Source organism: Pholcus phalangioides, unplaced genomic scaffold (assembly GCF_987345545.1).
Source record: "Pholcus phalangioides strain wild (caught in Gottingen) unplaced genomic scaffold, Ppha-v1.0 ptg000022l_1, whole genome shotgun sequence".
In the NCBI taxonomy this organism is placed as follows: domain Eukaryota; kingdom Metazoa; phylum Arthropoda; class Arachnida; order Araneae; family Pholcidae; genus Pholcus; species Pholcus phalangioides.
The window spans coordinates 12,124,727-12,146,443 of record NW_028301615.1 but is presented as its reverse complement, the minus strand read 5'-3'; the positions used below and the strand labels follow the sequence as shown (position 1 = coordinate 12,146,443).

Here is a 21,717-nt window from a genome sequence, read left to right as displayed (position 1 = left end):
TCAACAAAGCGCGAGGCCAGTCGTTAGCAGTGGCAGGTATCAACCTACTTGAGCCCTGTTTTTCACACGGACACCTTTTCGTCGCCTTTTCGCGTGTTGGTAATCCCAAAAATTTGTTCATCTACACACCAGATGGAAAAACAAAAAATATTGTGTATCCACAAGCGATTGCCTGAAGTTTTTAATTAAAATTATTTTTTTTACTTCTTTTTTGCTTAAATTTTATTCTAACTTTTAACTTATTGAATTTTCTTTCAGATGAGCCAGGAAAGTACCGGCTAATTGAGCTGCATACATATATAAATTTTTTACGGTGCGGGCAACGTCGCCGGGTATCATCTAGTGCAAAATAAAAATTAAATGTACTTTTGAAACTTGTCATGGTCTAATGGATAACATGGAGATGCGTATTATCAGTTACTCAACATTTTTTGACTCTCGTGGAGCGTCGGGAAAAAAGATTTAAGCTATTAAATTCGCTATTAAGCTATTCGTTTAAATCTTCAAAGAAACAAAGCCCCACGTTAACCAATAATTTTTGCAACGACACTCGTAGACAAGTTTCTAGTGTTCGCGACTTCGGAACAGTTTGCGGTGCCTCTTGCAACGCTTTTTTTCATGCATACTGTTTTAGTGTCTTTACGACCATCTTAATTCCAGGTTGAAGAGCCCAGACTGCATTTTCCATTCGCATGCCTAGACACCCACTTTCGTTCCAATTCCTAGAAGCGCTGGACTTGCACTTCAGTACGCACTTATAGCACATCTTACAGTGGTTCGCTGCCGTGGCAAATTCCAGCAACTTAATGCGCTCTTTACTCCCATTTATTGACATTTCGCCCTTATAGTTCGCTTCGAAGTTCGTATCATCATCCATTTTAACTTCCCTTGGAACTTGTCGGCATGGTCAAATGTATATTATGGAGTGTGTTATCAGTTACTCAAAATATTTTTGATACGCATGGGATTCTCGAATAAAAAAAAATCGACATATTAATTGAAATTTTTGAAGAAACGAAGCCCCACGGTAACCTATTATTTGTACCAGCGAAACTTCCAGATTCAAGCAACGTTCAATTGCCTGTTGTTACTGAAAAAAATACCGATTTCTCCCTCTGTACGTTTCGTTCTAATTTAAAGAGCCTTACGTTTCAAGCCTGGGCGATCATTTTCGCTTGCTTGCGTTCCTGCAGACTTTCTTGCCAGGTTGAAGAGGCCACCAGTTTGTTCTGTTATCTAGTTCGCTGGCCTGAACGGCCACTTTCGCACTTATTCTTAAAAGTGCTGGGCTCGCACTTAAATAGGCATATTATTAGCCAGAGTCTAACAACGGCTACGGTTGTACGGCCGTAGTAGCCACAATTTCAAATCACTGAGCGCAACTTCATACGCTATCTTCATTGACATTCTGCCCCCATTACTAGTTTCGAAGTTCGCATTATCATCCATTTTAATTCTTTGTCTCTCCCCCACCATTTCTCCCCCTTCTCCTTAGTTGCCGAAAAACCAATTTTAGATCGATCTTTATTTTGATACGGATTCCGGTGCTTCACTTAATTTGATACCATTTTGTTTCCCATGCCCCGTTTGTGTTACAAGCATCCTTCGCTTTACTTGATCTCACTTTACGAAATTTCGCCTGACGCGAATATTTTTATCTTACAATTAGTTTTGAATTTACAACTAATTGATCGTGGCGTATTCATTACTTTTTATCAATATAAAAAAAGATTACATTTCTGTAAAATTCTTCAACACACACACAACACGGAAGAAATAAGACAGCAAAAGTATGTTGCGAGTACATATAATACATACTTTCATTTTTCGAAACCTCGACACAACTCGCGCCTAATTTATTACCGAGTGAATTGTGCTTGTATCTTGTATTGTGTTTGTGCAATTTTGTTTCAACGGAAATGAAAAACTTCTGAATGAGCAATTGTTCATTTGAATTTAGATATTTTAATTTTTATACAAAAATAATTTCGGTTTTTGATCGTCTTGGGGGAGGGGGGTAGTTCTCAAGCTCCCCCCCCCCCCGCTCCTCTCTGCGTACACCTCTGCACCTAGGGCAGAATTTCTGCCGGCTCTCAGGTCAGTAATTTAAGTGGGTCCTACGCATATTTTCTGCCAAATTTAAAGTGCGAAAAAATTAAGAAAATATAATGACGATTTGGAACCCCGTAGGCTAGAGCCTTGCTAGTCTTCCCTTGTATGGAACGTTCACACATTATAAAGTTACCGAAAAAACTACGTAAAATGAATATTTTTGCACAAACCATCCTGTTCGAAACTAGGCATCAACTTATTTATGAAACAAGAGTTTTAAGCAACCTTTTTTTTTATTAGAAAATAAACAAACATATACCATTTTACACATTTACACTCACAATATAACCCATTTTGACAATAAAGATTTTTTTTTGTTTCTTATATAAACAAGTTGTAAACTTTCACCATTTTGGTTGTAGAAAAATCTTCCTTTTTTAGTAGTACGGGTGGCTGTAGAGAGAAAAAACAAAAATTAACCATCACTGCGTAAGGATTTTTGTAGATTTGTTAATGAATAAAAAATTACAATGAATAATGAAGCAATTAGAATGATGTGAAGAGCGACGACTGATATTTCGAGGGAGGGAATCAAAGTTATAGAAGGTCATCTCACCTATAACCATTGGAAATACTACAAAAAAGGTTAAAGATGATGCATGCGTCGGTCTGCTACATCCAATGGCTGTAGATGCGATGACATTCTTCAGTGCCGTCACGAGCTTTCTGCTATAGATGGTGTTGGCACATTATGCACTTTCATTCTTTCTTTCAAACCAAGCATAACTCCTGTCTTTATCGCCATTTCTCTCCCATTAAAAAGTCTCGCCACAGAAAGCAATAGGTCTACAACGATACAAATATTCGAAAGGAACACTTCATTCATAGTTCGGAAAATAGATGGCAGATGACAGCACTATAAACAGGCGTTACGCAGAAACAAACTTTCCGTTACGTTCAAAACACGTGCATGCACTTTTCTAGCATGGCCCGTCTTTGACCACTATGGCGGGCCATGTTCTGGTAAGGAGGGGGAGGTCTATTGCCATGTACAACTAAAGTATCAGGTACACTGGTATTATACGAGTATTATAATCGTTTCATCCATTCAAGTTAATCTTCGCATATGTAGACGATTCTGATTTTTCCGGCACAGGAACAACAGGATGTCGAATTCACTCTTTGCTCTCTCTACTGCAAAACTACGGGGACAGGCATAAAAATAAATGTTTGCCCCGAGCGACAAAATACTGTTGAACTTTTTTCTAGTTGCGTCCCGCTCTAGTAATACAAAACTAATGTGACACATTATAAAAACGTGATCAAACCCTAAGTCACACCACAGAGAGCAGGTAGACTTCAAACACGATAATTGCATAACATGAAAAATTTAGGCATTTGCGATTTTCACTTCAAAATATGGAAAACAGGTGACATCACCAGTATAACATGAAACACGCATAACTCTGTCAACATAATATGTTAGGACCACTGATATACACTCTTAACACGTTCCGGCATATACCAATTTGTTAGAAATTGGAATGTACGGTTAAATAGTATGTGTAGTCAAATAAAGATCACACACATACAGTAGGAGCTTTTGTAGATATGTTTTTCTTCGTAATCAAATCTTCTGTCTTGAAAACTCGGAATGATGTTGAAAAAAATCGGTCAGATCGGTCATCAATCTTCGATGTCCACAGCAATGCAGTTAAATTAGAACAGAGTTTCTTAACTTTTTCCCCATCCAACACCCGCAGTGCATTTCGATTTACCATCCCGTACGCCCTTAGATAATTATTTGTCTATTTGTTAGAAAATTTACTTTGTAATTAATTACATTTATTATCCATTAACTAGTTATATAACTTAAAATTTAATTGTGCAAAATTCAAAAATCTTTTGAAGAAAAAATATCAATATCGAAGCAAAAAAAATTAAATTTCTATGACTTTTAGTGAGTAATTTGTTATTGATTTTTCATAATAATATTTTGAAATTGAGGTTTTTTCTTTGAAAAGATCTCTCCCGAATATCATCACTTACATTCAAGCGATCTCTGTTTTTTTTTCCATGAGTGAATGCAACTAAAACCCCATTTCGTAAAGGTGAGTGCTAGTGAATGGTAGAAGTGTTTTCCAAGCTGCCTTCGCTAGTTTTGGGAATGGTTCCAGCTGCACATACTAGAAATGTTCTAAATCAGAATTTTGAAATTTCTTTCTTATACGTGCTCTTACTAGCCTTCCAATAAAATCGTGTGTCTTTTATAAATCACCATCGTTCATAAAATTAAGATAAAAAATAAAATGATTCAGTATAATTAACAGAAGAAACTTTTGTAAAAACATCTGGAAACTGTATATAAGAGAGAGAGAGATGATCATTCTGTCCTCCAAATCCCTACAAACTGAAAATATTCGAACTTTACGAGACACATTTCTGCGAGTGAAAGCCAAAAAACAATTTGCCAAAATGTCAGTGTGATTCATATTTTTAAAGAATTGAAAAATGCGATTTTTCTCATCATTTCACAGCCTCCTGAATAATCAGTCAAGATGTTCCAATTTTGTTTGGATCTCGAACCCCCAAATATGTTTTCGATACCTCTGGTTAAGAACCACTGAATTAGAGAGACCAAAGTTTCGCATATAAGAGATAATATACTAAAAAACATGAATTATTACCAGTCGGGTACGTTGTCCAGGGAATCGCATGTGTAAGTATCCAAGTTGAATGCTGATCCGTGGCCACAGTTCAGAAGACGGGGCTTATCGTTAACGCATACGATAAGCTTGTTGCATTCCGGGTGAGGATATCTTGGATATGGGTAGAATCTCGACGACAAGCCAACTATTTTATCTGGGCATTTGAAACCCACGATTGCTATGGAATTAAATGTATTGTATTAGCTAATGAAAATTTATTTAGATGATACATATGCATGTGTAGCTACATACATAATAGCAGAAATTAAAGAATAAATAAGTAAATTTCTAAGAATCACACACACACTGGCTTAACCTCATTATCAAGAACATGTGAAAAATTCTGATACACTTTTTAGACATGCGCTATTTTTTTTTATTATTATTTGTTTATACTGCATCATTTTCTCATCGGTACTGTACGACGTTTATGTGTATCACCTCTTTCATAGTCGGTTTAGGAATTGATGTAAAAGTAATCATCTGTATAAGATGGTTATCATCTGTACAACATCTCTGTGCACAGAGACACAATATTTCTTCCCTTAGATTGCGTCTCTGTGGTATAACCGGTAAGTGTGCTTTCCCGATTTACAAAAGGTCCTGGTTTCGCTTCCCGGGGGAGACAGCAAACTTTTCTTTCCCAAGCTCACTTCGGCATAATATCCAGAAAATCTCTCGATTTGATGTTTCGTTGGCTATTGTTTGTTATACCATCTATTAGATATTGATTACGCTGAATACTATGGTATCTCACTATATTTGCTGTCCAAAATATTCTTTCGTCACTTTTTATGGTATGAGAAGAGAGCTAGAAAATCTACCATATCAGATTTTGCTTCAAAATGGGAAATTATGCATCTGAAATAATAACATAATAATCCTCATAAGTTGTGAAGGTAACCTAGGGAACTGCATAGGTTCGGAGAATTTTAAAACAATAATACAGAATTTTTAACAGCAGATTAAATGGGGGTATCTCAAGAAAAACCACAAAAGGAATACAAACTCAGTGGGAGAGGATACAAAAATGACCTAATTATTCCTATAGAATTTTACTGTGTTATGTGGAAAGAATTATGAATAATACATATAAGTAAGTTCTCTTATTATAAAAAGAACCAAAAGTTGTTTGACTAGTACTCGAAACCGATTTCTAGAAACATTTTGATCTGGAATAGTAGCGGAAAAAATAATTATTTATAGAACACCTCTACAACTAATAAAGTACAATCGAAAGCATAAAAAGCAACCTACATAATACATAAAGAATTTCATCAAGAAAAAAAAGAGGGTGACTTACACTCATAATTATACTCACAAAAATTTCTAATTCATTCAACTCGGAAATAAGAGATTGAAAAGTTTCTTTCATCCTGCATTTACGAATACGTACCTTCACTATCACATCCTGGAACTTCATCCGGCCAAACGCATGAGTGAGTGTCATCCAAGTAAGCGAGTCCCTCTTCACATGCTGTTAGATTAGCTTCACCCCAAGCACACTTGATGTAATGGGTACAGCTGTCAGATGGGAAAATTCCCCATTGGTATGGACATCCGGGAGAGCTGATCGGGGGTTCTACCAAGCAGAATAAGGGAATGAGAAAAGTTTAAAAAAAATAAGCTTTTACACCAGGGATGGACAAATTCTAGGCGCCAGGTCACCGTGGTGAGTAAAAAATTGGTATTGGTGCCTAAAATTTTCTTTGGGTAGTTACTAAATTGCAGGCCGAGAGCAGTACAAAATGTTTGCAGCAGTATATCTGCCAACATGAAAGAGGGTCACTGCGCCCTGAAAAAGTCAGACAAAGCATTATCTTCGACGTTTTTTTACGGGTAAAATTTTTTTGACACCAAAAAAATTGTTCTGACGCCTAGATTGTTTTGCGATCTGTCCAGCTCTGATTTACACATCTAAAACATAAAACTTTCAATATTGGTGAATAGTTGGTTTGTGATTAGTTTTCTGAATGGTGTATTAATATATTCAAATAGATAGCACTAAAATGATAAATTTTTACTGAAATTGATAACGTGATCGGCATCGGATCTCCATCTACAGGGGTTACTTCACTGAAAAAAGAGTTCAACGTTACCTAGCGGCTATTCCAATGGATATTTTCAAATACATAGTTGTGATTCTGCCCATCAGGAGACGTTATCGGTCAACTGATATATTTGAGTTACTGGTGCATCTGCTATTTTGGATATCGTTTGCTAAACATATTTGAATCCTTTTTAACTATAAGTACCCGAATTACTGTATGCCGAAATCCCCAATCTATCTGAAAGTGTCCGAAGCACATCATTTAGTGGGAGTGTATTCCCGTTTTTGCCATAACTGCACTCTAACTGTTGGGGACTACTACTACTTCACCAAACACCAACTATGGCCATATCACTCACTATATTGCAGTTTACTGCCATTAATGAGTTGGGTTGGAAACGAAGGCACCATCTATTGGTGTTCGCCTCAAGCTCGTTAGGAAAATATCTTATCTATATTCTGCCCTGGGACCGTGACGGCAATCTTCACAGTGGTAGACGAACATCTTACCACCACGCCACTCGGGCGTTAACTGTTGAGGACGCGGGACTGTTGAAAATGCGGATTGCAGATATGCAAAGGCGTATCAGACGCAATACTCAAATTTTCAAATCAAACTTTATAAGAATTTTGGTTTGATTCACCCACAATCACAGGTGATGGAAATTGGGAGTTTCACTCAAGATCAATACTACTATTGCCAGAGGCGGAATTAACGACGGGCTCACCGGGCGCGCCCGGTGCCCCGACTTCTAAAGGGCCCCGAAAATTCAAACTTTACATTATTTTCTAATTTAAGGGGGGGGCAGTATTCTCTTTTGCTTCGACCAACTTTTATCCGCCACTGACTATTACTGATGCTCGTGTAAGTGTAGTGAAACTGACGTAAAGTTTGTTTCTGTGTAATGCTTGTCATGTGTAGTGCTGCCATCTGACATCAATTTTTCTAACTACAAGTGAAGTGCAATGATTGAATGATTATCAAGATCAATACTTTCAGGCGTGATCATTGAGTGCTCTTGGGGGCTTCGTGGAGTACCGTGGTACTCGTGAGCAACAGGCCAATGCCTGGATTGATGAAACTTTTAGAACTGCCGTTGTTTTTACACGTATTACATTTCTCGCTTCAACCATGATGCGATTTCAGTTGAGCTACCCAAAAAGCAAATGACATTTTTTTTCTTTAAAAAATTACTCACGTAAAAGAGTTCGGTAGTATAAAATAATTTTCCTCACGAAATTTTTGCAAAGTCAATTTTTGATATTTTGTAGCGTTTTTGTAAAAATTAAATATACGTAATAAGAACTTTCCAGAAAATAAACGTAGTAGATGGGAGATAATCCAGGATATTTTAATTAAGGTTTTTTCCCCCTGTTTTCTCGCAACGAGGTAGTATATCTACATGTCACTCACCTACTTCTTTTCTGTCTCCGCAATCAACCTTCCAATAGTAGTTGCAGAATTCATATATCGGGTGCTTATCGTCGAACACAAGACCGTTCGGACATTTCTCGTGGCTGAAAGTACCGTTCGTGCACTTATAGAATTGGTCGCAAGCGGTCTCATGAGGGTAACCGAACACTCCGTACTCCGGGCAATCACTTGAAGGTAGCGCTAAAACCCGGTTGTCATCATCGTAATATGATTGTGGAGCACCTGCGTTAAAAATTGATGTATTTAGTCAGTAAATCTTAATAATGAGGCTGAAATGCAAAGAGATTATTTTGATGATGACGACGACGATGATGATGATACAACAACGTAACACATACAACAACGAGACTGGTTAAATTCAACATTGGCGAAATACAGTATATTTTTAGTCTTAAAAAGAATTTTTCTTTGTTAGGGTGTACATATAGGTTGATATAATCACTGAGAATTTTCTCTTTTTTTTGGTAAGAGATTGTTAATTTTCACAGACCCCTCTCTCCGCAGGGAGCAGGCAGACCTACAACGTCATACTGCACTTACATAAAAACAACTTGCAAGGGCTTAATAAGTCATGAATAAGCAGAAAATCACCGAATAGTGATCGCGTCTGAATTAGGTGCACTAATTTTTTCAATGTCTTCATATACATTATTCATAACCAAGTATGTTTGTAATTAACTAAATGCCCTTCTACGACCTGGTTCTTGAAATTCTTTGTGTCTATCTTGCTTAGATTTCAAGAAAACGCAAAACTTCCTGAATTTTCCACCAGGTGCCGTTCTAACCTTTCATATCATAGCGAGTACTCGTATTACTATACCACGCTACTTTCATGATTCTATCTACCATATTTCAGGAGTTGTTGAAGATTATGTGAAATTTCACAAATATTTGTCCTTTTTTTTCTCTCGGACATCCGAAAATGATTCTTAGAGGTAGAAAATGATTGAAAGAGGCTGCGCATGTCATTATATGCGAGATCTTCAAGTGGCCATAACTTTTGAATGGATGAAGATAGAGTGATGGAAAAAGCGTCTAGGTATACTGAATTTGACAAGCGCTACACGATAATAACAACCAAAATGCCACCTAGTGGAAAATTCTTGAGATTTTTTACCTTGTCTTGACAAATAAATGGGCTTTGAACAAAAAAATTACGGCTTAAATGTGCGAAATTCATTTTGATGAGATGATAATACATGAAACTCACTCATAATGTGTACACTGACGGTCAAAACTTTTAACATGTTGTATCATGTACTACTACTTTTAACCATCAATGCCTCGGAAAATTTTCTTCAAATGCTACGGAGTGATTTTATTTAGGTTCAAAATTACGAGTTATAGATTTAACCAATTTGCATTTTTTGACAGAGAATTGCATAAAATCTTTGATTTTCTCACAATTCTTTAAATAGTAATTTTAAAGGGGTGTGAGAGAGAGAGAGAGAGGGAGAGGGAGACTATATTGCAACTGAATTGAGCTGATAACTTTCATTATGTAACTTTAACTCTGAAATGCCCGTAGAATTTTATTACATGTGGACACACTCTCTAAACCTCTTCTCATACAAGAGCGAGATATCTCAGCCTAGAGTGGATGATAGAAATGCATTCGAGCTCTCTCTCTCTCTCTGTGCTTTGCCTCATCGAGACGCTTTATGTGAACAGAAATTGATTTATTTTTTATTTACCTCAGCACCTTTCCCCTTCCCCTTCGCTATGGTTGACATTCTATCCACTACGGTTAAAATATAGTATCACATATATAGGACGAGGGTGGCTGTGGGGAGGCAATGGAAGATCTGCTCTTCTCATCTTTTTTCTTGATTTCCTAAATGTTAAATAAAGATACGGGTGTTTCGGAATTTATCGCCGGTACTCCATCAATGTATATCGTTCTAATTTGTTGCGAAAAACCTGTATGTAAAGGGGGTGATATATTTACTAATTCAAGTGACTAATGCTATACAAGATATGCATAATGTTATCTATCCTTAATTCAATGGCACTGTAGTGTATCAAAATCGTTCAAGTTTTCAAATTAATGCTCAGCCGTGATGAAATTTTCTCCTAAAAAAAGTGCTCCGTGACTTAGAAAGTTTGGTAACAACTGTTTTAGGTAACACATAGAAAATAGAAAGAATAAATGTTAGTGACCTTGAGAACGAACTATTATTAAAAGTATGTTTTAGAAAATCGTTTATTTCTTTAGAAAACAGGTGTAAATACTAATGTATAACCATGAGCGCAAATACATTACTGAAGTAAGTAAAGGGGCATAATCAATTAAAATAAAATGAAGCCTGCGATGTTACTAGGAAATAAGATATTCCAAAAACATGAGGGGGAGGACCAGATTTCATTAGTCCATCATTGAACTTCAAACGCACCAAGGACATAGGTCTCTTTAGTTTTTTTTCCTTCCTCCTCTCACTATAATTTGTCTTCAATAAAAAAAAAAAAAAAATTTATCTCTCTCTCTCCTAGTTCAATTTTTTTTCATTTGCATGCACCTGTCACAAGACGCCCTCAATGGTCAAACAATGGAAACGGGAATAGATAGAAACACAAATAAATTGTTGGTGTAAATCAATTCAACTTCGTGGGGACTCCACCACGAAGTTTTCAGACACGACCTAAATCACCATGATGACCCACTTTTGAGACAAAAACTGCCGTATGAACTGAAAAAAAAAGTGTATAAATAAATAAATAAAAAACTACAGCATCAGGTTGTGTGACCGCGAGGCATTTCGTTGTTACTTCCATTACTCACGCAAACGTTACATCAATTAGTAGTAGTAAAGGAAGTGAGCGTCGAAAAGCAAAACTGTTTAAAATTTCGACCACGATTGGGATGATACTCGTTTGACGAGATTTCATTGCTTCCATTCAATTTTTTTCCTAATTGCTGAGAATCTGAAAAATACGCAGTATCTCAACCTTCTGCGAATTTAACCGCTCATAAGTTATAACCATCACTAATGCGACAATATCAATAATACTATACTTGTTTTCAATCTTGGCACCACTTGTAACATTGAGTGGCCACTTTATTATGACCACCTCGTCAATATTTCGTTGGGCCACCTTTTGCATTTAATGCAGTGCGGATTCTTCTTGGTATGGACTCTTCGAGATGTTGATAGGTCGTTTGTGAAATCTGAGACCCATACTTGATGAATAGCAATAGTGTGAAATTGAATGATTGTGGATTTGTAGGCCTAATTGGCTCTTTCAACTTTACCCCACAAATTCTGAATAGGGATCTGGGATTGTAAGGGGGCACCTAAAGGAAACAAAATCTCCTTCATGTTCCTCAAATCAATCCTGCACAATGCTAACACTATGACAGGACGCATTATCTTGAAAATAGCCATCGCCATTGGGATAATCCATCAGCATAACAGGATATACTTGGTTAGTAACGATGTTTCGATGCGTTGTATTATTCAGACGTTCAGACGTCATGAACACGAATTAAATGACCCAAAGCATGCTAGGAAAACATTCCTCAACCAGGACATTGGCCTCCACCAGCTTGAAGGGTTGTAGCAATGCACTTGGCATCCAAGCTTTCGTGGTGTTTCTGCCACTAATTCTCACTCATCCATCTGCATGGTATAACTGAAAGCGTGATTCATCGGACAACTCGTTTTCAATTATCCAATGTCCAATCCTTTCGCTCCTGATCGAATTCGATCGAATTCCTGAGGCGTTTTTTCTTGGTCTTCGTACTGGCTTTCGGCTTCCATATCTCCCGTGTACGGCGAACAGCGTGTTCAGAAATCCTTTGAGACGATCCCCGATTAAGATCTGCTGCAATATGTTGCATTATTTTTGTTTTCTTTGTCTTTCGTAAGTCTGGAAGTTCCGCCGAACATTCACCAGTCGGTGACGACCATGAGTCGCCCGTTGAGACTCAGTTATTTGTCTGACAGTCCAGTCTTTGGACACTTTAACCGCAGATGCTCTTGAACATTTCACAAATGCGGCGGTTTTGCTAATACTCGCTCCATGGTTCATACAATCATCCCTCGATCAAAGTACGTCAAATTTCCATATCACAAAAAATTCAGTTATACTGTACCACGGTCTCAAGAACTAAGCTTTCCTTTTTTTTCCTAGCTCTCCAGCGGCAACAGTGTGACGCTATAGATCATTTTCTTAAAACTGTCAGGTGGTAATAATAAAGTGGCCACTCAGTATACAAAGTATAAGAAAAATATAGTTTACACAACTAAAACATTTTTTTAAATGCAAATAGAACTCATTAGGGGTCATTCAAGTATTACGTTAGCATCGAGGGGGGGGGGGGAGAGGGTTTCGGATTTGCTGACTTTTGATGACAAGGGGGGGGGGGTTTGAAGGTTGCTTACGTCATCAACCACCCTTTTTGAAGATATGAAATATTCTAAGCTGCTGACGAAATTTTGCTGACAAGGGGGGGGGGGGGAGGTCAAAAATGGCTAAAAATCTGCTTACGTAATACTTGAATGGCCCCTTATCAAAACTTAAAATTTTCCACGCAACGAAACTGCAGTTTCAGTTCTTACTCATAAAGATTGTATGTTCAGAAAATGTGCTATACAATCTCGAAAATTGCCGAATTTCAGCTTATGGCACTTGACAGAAGTTCCGATGAAAATTTCATTTGTACAGCACACACTATGTATAGGTATTTAACATGATGTATCAGTATCGATGCCTGTGGTTGGGAATAATATCCCATGTTTTTCACATCAATAATTCTTATAAAAATGATAATGATGGTCAGGTTTTCGTTTTTCTCAATTGTAGGAGAATTATACCATCAGGAGATGTTGATGCCACACATTAGTGTTAGGAGAATAGTAGTCAATTTCATTTACCGATGACGGTCCTTTAACGATGGCTCGAGTAAAAACCAATCTTCAACCTTTATTTCACCTCTGTTCAGACCATTACCCATTACAGGAAAAAAGTTACTGAAGGTGTGTGACAAAAATAAATAAATAAATAATGCAAAGAAAATAATCTCACATAACGAAAGGTATAATATAAAATCCCAAAAAATAAAATGAATATGCAAACATAGAGAGATATAAAATTAATCAAACCAAATCTTGAAAATTTGCTCAAAGTAGATCATTGTACGCAGTTTGGGAAACTAGAACATTTATATGGAAATAAGCAAAAATCTCTCAAGTCCAAACTTTTTTTATCGCACTCGATTAGGATGGTTTTCACAAAATGTTGTCTGTTAGAAAGGGTTGAAAATAGTTATTCAAATAAATGTATTCAAATGACTCCCATGATAATACATTATCTCTGCCGATATATATATAGATATACTCGCATGAGAGATAATTTATATCCGATTCCCCCCTCTCAATTTATTATTTTATTTGTCTCTAAACACGTAAAATTTCAGCAGCTATAAAAAATGACACCAGAAAGAGAGAGAGAAATCAACTCTTTCTAGATAAAAAATTAGTTTGTGTATGTATATCCGTATTTTGTACTGAAATGGCACTTTCTAAAATACCAAAAAAAATTCAAAAAGGAAATTGGTATAATGAGTTTATTTACCATGTATATTCAAATATACATGCGACCACTGAGGGTTAAATTAAAGAGTAATAAATGATATTAATAATGTACGCTGATATATTCGGGAATTGCGTCATAATCCGCTGGAAATATACGCTATCTTAAGTCTGAGCGGAAATTTCGGAAGGAAAACTATATTTTTCCAATTACATATCACGATCAAGAAAAATATCTAAAAAATTAATACTTTTTATAATTTCTCTTAATTTCGATTCAAGTGTTTTTCACTTTGAAAACTGCAATTTAGCTAAACATACACGTGCCGGAAGAAAAAATTGAATACTAGAAATGGTAGTATTCAATTATTCGATCATATTAATTACTTCGATAGTGTTCGAGTTTGTCTCAGTGATTTCGAGATTTTTTATATGTATATAGCAGAGGCAGCAAAAAAATCTACTTACAAAAAGAGGCTGGCACCAAAGCTAACAGAAATCCACAAATAGCCAACATCGTATAGAGTTAGTTACAAATAAATAAGAAGATTCGGTAACTTTCCAAACGGTTTCGGTTTTTAGACTGCGATAGTTCGGTACTCAACACCGCAAGATGGCGCTGCTGTCGCTGCCGTAAATTGAAAGTAAAAAATGGCTAAAAAGGATTTACCTTTCCTTGCGGAACAACCTTGAACGCATGAGACCCACATTAAACCTGACTTTCTTCTTTTTTTCCTCATTATTTTATAAAATTGCTTTCGCTTTTTATTCAACTCTGGAGGGATTATGTGATCTCGTGCCATGCATAACCAATATATACCAGACTAGGAAGAATACTTTTCATTTTAATTTGAAATGTCATTACAAAGCTAAGAAAACATTGATGCACAACTAATATTTAATATAACGCATGATAAGTGAAGTGCCAAATAGCATTTGATGTTTTCATTATCATTCTCAAAATCTTAGTTTCTTTGAATATATTAATCACCTTTTTTTCTGTGTAAGACTGTGTGTGTGAAAGACAAATATGTGTTTTTTTTTAAATAAAACAAGCCATGATTTTTCTTGGTTTTCGTTGCTGTTTATTTAGATTGTTGAAGTACAGATTTTTTTTTTAAAAACGAATTGTTCCGATTACTATTCCCTGTAGTAAGTTGCATTCAAGAAGTGACATTGTACAGAGTATTATCTGAGTTGTCATATGGGAGCTCGTCGTCTAATCTTAGGCGTATTTACAGGAGGACTAAGTGGGCTATAGCCCTGAGTGTAAAGTTTGGACGGCGGCGAATTTGAGAAATAAGTGATCAAAAAAATTAGAGTGGAATGGGAAAATAGTGGTAAAATCATAGATCCACCTCTGTCTACAGAGTGATAGACTGGGTCAGGGAACACCCAACAATGATCTAAGCATGCATCTAGTGTGTAAGCATGCAGCAAAAACAGTGTGCAATCACGCAGCAAAAACAGTGTGCAAGCATGCAGCAAAAACAGTGTGCAAGCACGTGAGTCACCAGAGCAGTTGCATGTACTCAAGAATGTGAGAGACCAAAAGAGGGACCAGGTCGATGAACAAATAAAAGAGTGACCTAGAGAGTGTGCAAGCGCGTGAGAGACCAAAACAATGTGTACGCGAGTGAGTGACCAAAACATTGTACCTGCGAGTGAGTGACCAAAACAGTGTGCAAGGACGGGAGTGACCAATCAGTGAGCACACATGTGAGTGACCAAAAGATGGGTCAGGTAGTAGTGAATAATCAAAAAAGTGACCTAGAGAGAGAGAGAGACCAGTTCAGTGTTCGACAAAAAGCTACCTAGCATGTGCAAGAATGAGAATAACCAAAAGTATGTGAATGACCAAATGCGTCACTTTGAAACAGAGGTGTATCTACAGAAGGGGGGGGGGGTTATGAGCAGTTTATAGCCCAGGGTGGTAAGTTTGAAGGGGCGGAAAATTTGAAATGGTCAAGAAAAATTTGAAAAACGAGTGGTCAAGAAAATTTCTCTAAAATGGAAGAAAGCGACAAAACTTGTATTGCCCACAGGCAGCTGAACCCTAGATCCGCCTCTGCTTATAATTAGGAGAATAGAAAATGTTTTCAGATTGATGTCCTGAGTTGTAGATCGCAGTCTATTTGGCCTATATGAGAGTAAAATACGAACATGGTTGAAAAAAATAATTCTTTTTAAACAATTTTTACCCATGAAAAGCCAAAGAATAATATCACAAAACCACGCTAATTCACGCCATATAATTGTGTGATATTCAACGTAACTTAAGATGTGTAGTTACCATATCAGATTGTTAAGCGTGATAATGACAATTATTCAGACGCATTCGGGTATGAAAACTTAAATATCTCCCTCCATATTATATTGCTTCTATTCAACCTGCCATGAATATAAACCGTTTTTTACCCCCACCTGCCTGGTATAGAACAAAAACAAATATTAGTAAATTTGACAGTTTTTCCCCTTTTTCAGTATATTCAATGTGAATGACATTAACGATCGATCAATCTTCATAAACTTCGCCTAAAATGAAGTAAATTCGGGCCCCTCGAAAAATGATTTTTACTGGAAATGACAAATTTTAGTTTTCCAATGTATTGAAAACAAAAACAAAACAAAAATTACAGCATAGGTTTTTCTTATGAGTACCTTGCTCCCAGAATGGGACAACGCCCTCAGACTGCTTGAGGTCGATTTTTTTTCTTACTAATGCATTTTCATTTCCTTCTTTTTCTGTTGGCTCGTACCATTTGTGTGACCGCTCCACAAAGAGGTCATACCGAACAGTTCCAACCTTTCCTTTCTCTATCTTTCATTGCTTTTGTAATGTTACCTCCTCCTCTTGTTCTGTAGACTCAACACGTGCCCTAAATCGTCTGGCAAAGTCTGTCTTGACCCAGTAAATCACCTCCACCACCACCATGCATATCAAAATAACTGATGATTTAAAAATCAAGAACTGGGTTGATTGGGTCCCTCGGTTCCGATTTCGGAATGAGTCGCGTGTCTTTCCATGCGTTTTTTTTGAGTCGAATAACTCTAATTAGTAGGTAATCTCATCTAAACAGTGAAATTCGAGCGATTGATATAATGAGTGTTTACAAAATTTTCTACCTTGAATCTCAATCGTACTTCAACGAATAATTTTCACATCCACATCCTTAGTCTTTTTTGTTTGTGTTACACACAACTTTTATGAATGAGTAGTTTTTAAGATAATTTCCAGACCTCATCGGATATCTATACGCAGGTGCGTATCCAGGATGATATGTCGGAGGGGAACGATTTATTGTTTATTCCTAGCTTTGCTGTCCCGTAAAGAACGGGACAGATTCATCGTTTTATATTATCAGGTTCTTTGGAGGGGGTGACCCCCCCCCCCCCCCCCCCGCGGATTCGCACCTGCCTACACATTCTAGTTTTAAGGACTTGTTGCTCTCGAGATCAAATGAGTAACCAGTACAACCCAATAAACAGGGGTAAAGTAATTCAATCAAATTATTTATTCAACATTGACTTAGAAGCACGCTGTGCAAAAGGTACCTTTAGGAGAAAGTGCGGGGCCACTTCGTTGATTTGAAAACGGATCGCGGGCTACTTAATTAACGAGGATAATTTAAGTGATCTGTAAATGTGCCGCGGGCCGCTTGAGATATCTGAAACTGTAACGCAAGATCACTTTTAAAATCTGAATCTTTGCCGCAGTGATCTGCCTCATTGATCTGTAAATGCGCCGTGGGTCACCGAGGTTATCTAGTGAGGCAAGCCACTTAAGTGGCGTGAAACTTCACTGCGGGTCATAATTAGAGCTTATAATTATTGAAGACTTTCATTAATTTTGTAATTATTTGTTTCAATTAATTCTGAAAATTTCAATTAAATCTGGTTTTCAGTTATTCTAAAAATTTCTATTAAACCTGAATTTACATTTATTCTTGAAAATTTTAGTAAAATCTGAATTTTCATGTACTGTGAAATATTCTATTGAACCTAAATTTTAATTAACTCTGAAAATTTAAATTAAATTTGAATTTTTATTTATTCTACAAATTTCAAATAAATATAAATTTTCATTTGTTCTGAAATTGATTCTTGCAAATGTTTTCAAATTTTTCAATAAAATTCATTTTATTGCTAAAATGAGTTTTTTCATCACTGCTGAAATGAGTCCTTACTACCTCACTGAATTCTTACTGAAATGAGTTTTTGATTATTTATTTTTATTTTCATCTGAAATTATATTTCACAAATTCTCGAATTGATCATTATTGATTTTTATCATGTCCAGAACGCCACACCCTAGGCTGCCCATATTTCTTCGAGAAAAATACGGGACATGGTCAACTGTCATCAAATTACGGCAAAATTACTAATTATGACACAAAAACTTTCTAAAATACCACAAATAGCTGTTTTTGATCCCCAAGTTTGAAAAGATTTTCAGAATAAGCCCGTTTGTGGCAATTCGAGAATTTCGAATATTTTGTTTTTCATTAATTTGATTCAAAATTTTTCTAATCTTCCCCCAAATTTTTCCCCTCAAGAGAAGAAAAAAATTGCTACCAGACATTATAACTTATGACGACAATTATTCCCGTGATTGTGAGCTGTCGTTATGACGGACCTCTACTGTGTTTCCAAATAAATAGGCTGTGTTGAAAAAATATAAATCTGTCTAGTGCGTTAGTACTTAGTACTGTAGTAAGACACTCAAGGTGTTGCCAATACATGATATACAAAAAAAAACACAATCACAGTCGACGCTCGATATGACGACCCCCTTCGTCCCGTCGAGAACTGACGTTATATTGGGAAGGTCGTTACATCGAAAGTAAAACATATATGATATCGTTCTATGTAGGGTGACCATACGGCCCGTATTTCCCGGGACAGTCCCAGTATTTTCTGTATTTTTGGCCGTCCCGACTTTTTGGCAAAAGTGTCCTGGTTATTCTTGTATTTTACACGAAGTCTATTTAAATTTTTTTTTTTTATTGACGTCAAAGATTGAAATTATTTTTCAACTCATAAATTATATTGTGATAATTACAACTATAAATGAGAACATTAATCTCCCACATTTGTCTTGGAGAACGTTTTGTTTTTCGTGGAATTCATTTTCATCCATTGCAATTTGCAGTAATGCTTCATTTCCCGCCATTGTGATTTTTTGGTAATTTCAACAATATTTGGCAACTTTCCACCGATTTGGTGCCATTTTTGGCAATAATTGGCGATGTCCCGTATTTGGAATACCAATTTCCCGTTTTTCTTACGAGGAAATATGGTCACCCTAGTTCTATGAAAACATTTGGGACTCATTCTGTCGGTTGTTGTAATGGAATGGCCGCTATAACGGGAGGTCTCGTTCTAACGAGCGTCGACTGTTTATGCTTCTAAAAATAATGTCAACTCATTTGAAATGACGTTGGACAACTCCAACTAAACTCTTAGAAGAGAAATAGAGTATATACTGATAGAAAAGAATTTTTATTTTAGGTGAGACAAAACTGGGAAAAGGAAACACTTCCTTTTGCAATTTTGGGTCAACACAGTTTGGCCTCTCCCCAGTATTATTATATACTTAAATATTTCTCCTTAATGTAAAAATTGGGACATTTTGCACAAAGGTCCGGACGGCCAGAAAAACAGAAATAGCCGGACTGTCCCGGGAATAAAGGACGCATGGTCACCCCTTACCGCACTCTCTGAAACATTACACATGTGTGCGGACTATATTTTCTCAAGAAAAATACTTGAATATAGACTCCCAAATCAGGGGGAAAAATGGGAAATCGCCTTATTCTTCACTATAATGGGACGCAAAGTTGAAGGAAATGAAGTTCTAATGCAAATTGCAGCGGATGAAAATGTACTGATTCATGGAAAAAATACGAAAAAAAAAATAAGAAGAAAAATATTTTAAGGTAAAATTTAATCCCCTTGATTGGTTTTTAAACAGCTTTCTAAAAAAGACAGGGGAAAGTTTTCAATGTTTTTTTCAAATATCATGCAAAAAATGGGAAATGGGGAAAGGTAAAAAATTATCAAAAAAAGATTTTAACATATACAGTATATTATTCAATATCATCTTGGGATTTGTGTGGCCATCTGTAGGTTAAATAGTGACAAGTCTGTCTACTGTAGTAAGAGTTATTTATTATTTCTCTTAGATGTCACTACCTAACCACGTTTTTTTTTTCTTTCCATCATGACGTGACGCATGACTGATATGACCATACGTCCCATATTTTCTTCGATAGCATTATTTATTTCATAGTATTATTGTAGCTCTCAATTATAATGACAATACTCATTTTATCAAACATGCGAAAGCTGTTCCCTTTGTAACTATTTAATAATGAATTCTTTATTTTACAGGTGCATCAATGAAATGTCCCGTTTTTTGAATTATGGTCATTGTGCCTGTGATCTGCACTACACGGGACATTACCGTAGTTTTGACTGTCAATAAATAATTATAGATCACAAACAAGTATTCATCGCATATATTTTTCATATTCATAACTGCGGTCAGATGAAGCGATACTGAGGAAAAAATGCTACTTCCTTGAGAAAACGGGATGCATGGTCTACCTCATCTCCACGGTTGAACTCATGTGGCGCCATTTTTTGTATTTTATAGTTAGTTTAGTTTTTTCTCTTCGGCAACGACGCGATATCCAGTTGAATAGTTATTATTCACGAGCTGGCAACACTTTCTTTAACCGGGAACGCCGAACAAAGCGTGTGCAAGATTTTAGCCTAACGACCATTTTGTTAAATTGTGTTTCACTCCCTCAAAGTATCAACTAAATAAGATGTCGGACGACGGTAAAGTTGAACCCGAGCAGTTTCGCAAGCTTTTCATCGGCGGGCTGAACTATAAGACCACCGAGGAGTCGTTGAAGTCGCATTTCGAGCAATGGGGAGAGATAGTGGACTGCGTCGTGATGCGAGATCCACATACGAGAAGATCCAGAGGTTTCGGATTTGTCACTTTCAAGAGAGCCCACATGGTTGACGATGCCCAGGCTGCGAGACCACACAAAGTCGATGGACGCGAGGTCGAACCCAAGCGCGCCGTACCAAGGGAGGATTCCGGCAAACCCGAATCTCAGGTAACTGTCAAGAAATTGTTCGTCGGCCGCATCAAGGACGACTTCGAAGAAGACGACCTCCGTTCTTACTTCGAGACTTACGGTAATATCACTAATATCAATATCGTTGTCGATAAAGCCACCGGCAAACGGCGAGGCTTCGCCTTCGTCGAGTTCGACGACTACGATCCCGTCGACAAAGCCGTCCTTCGCAAACACATGATCAAAGGACAGAAGGTCGAGGTGAAGAAAGCCCTGTCCCGCGACGAGATGGATAAGTTCAAGATGAAGTCCGGCGGTGGACGCGGAGGCAGTGGCCGAGGCGGTGCCGACGCATGGCGTAATGGAAGTGGCTACGACAGTGGTTATGGCGGCGGCTACGGAGGAGGCTATGGTGGAAGCAGTGATGGATATGGCGGAGGCTATGGTGGCAGTGCCTGGGGTGACGGAGGCTATGGAGGAAGCGGTGGCTGGGGAGGTGACTATGGTTCTGGAGGATATGGTGGCGGTGGTGGCCCCATGAGGGCAAGTGGAGGCTATTCCCAAAGAAGTCAGCCATATGGTGGTGGTGGACGTTCAGGTGGCTATGGAGGAGGATATGGCCGTTGAGGAAAAAAAATGACTGGACAGGCATTTTTCATTTGTGACTGTAATTTCAACTCTTAAAACATTTTTTTTTTTATCAAACCAATCACCATTCTGTGTGTTTTACGTCATGATTATATTCTGCTTTCTTTTGTGGTGTTAATGTCATGCATTCCAGTCTGTGTAGAATGTATTATTAATGCCCCCATAACTTCATATTAATAAAATTATCAGTGGAACGATG

General features: G+C 37.1%; 2 protein-coding genes across 2 annotated transcripts; one reads left to right on the top strand and one right to left on the bottom strand.

Moving 5' to 3' along the window:
* Positions 1-2,330: 2,330 nt before the first annotated feature.
* On the bottom strand, positions 2,331-14,422 carry LOC149069476 (protein obstructor-E-like). Its single transcript, XM_089249908.1, has 5 exons — positions 14,245-14,422; positions 8,225-8,467; positions 6,157-6,342; positions 4,740-4,938; positions 2,331-2,505 (listed from the first exon to the last, which is right to left on the bottom strand). Exons 1-5 carry the CDS (start codon positions 14,291-14,293, stop codon positions 2,490-2,492), a joined length of 693 nt encoding a protein of 230 aa, XP_089106034.1. The 5' UTR covers positions 14,294-14,422; the 3' UTR covers positions 2,331-2,489.
* A 6,044-nt stretch (positions 14,423-20,466) lies between these two features.
* On the top strand, positions 20,467-21,717 carry LOC149069475 (heterogeneous nuclear ribonucleoprotein A1, A2/B1 homolog). The gene has a single exon (XM_089249389.1). The coding sequence runs from the start codon at positions 20,610-20,612 to the stop codon at positions 21,495-21,497; it is 888 nt and encodes a 295-aa protein (XP_089105515.1). The 5' UTR covers positions 20,467-20,609; the 3' UTR covers positions 21,498-21,717.

Bases quoted from the DNA above. Each gene is read 5' to 3' on its own strand.
- LOC149069476 (XM_089249908.1), bottom strand. From the start codon at position 14,293: ATGTTGGCTATTTGTGGATTTCTGTTAGCTTTGGTGCCAGCCTCTTTT. The intron at 8,468-14,244 runs GTAAGTAGATTT...TTTTTAACGCAG, and splicing joins TTTGGTGCCAGCCTCTTTTT to GTGCTCCACAATCATATTAC. The intron at 4,939-6,156 runs GTACGTATTCGT...TTAATTCCATAG, and splicing joins TCCAGGATGTGATAGTGAAG to CAATCGTGGGTTTCAAATGC.
- LOC149069475 (XM_089249389.1), top strand. From the start codon at position 20,610: ATGTCGGACGACGGTAAAGTTGAACCCGAGCAGTTTCGCAAGCTTTTC.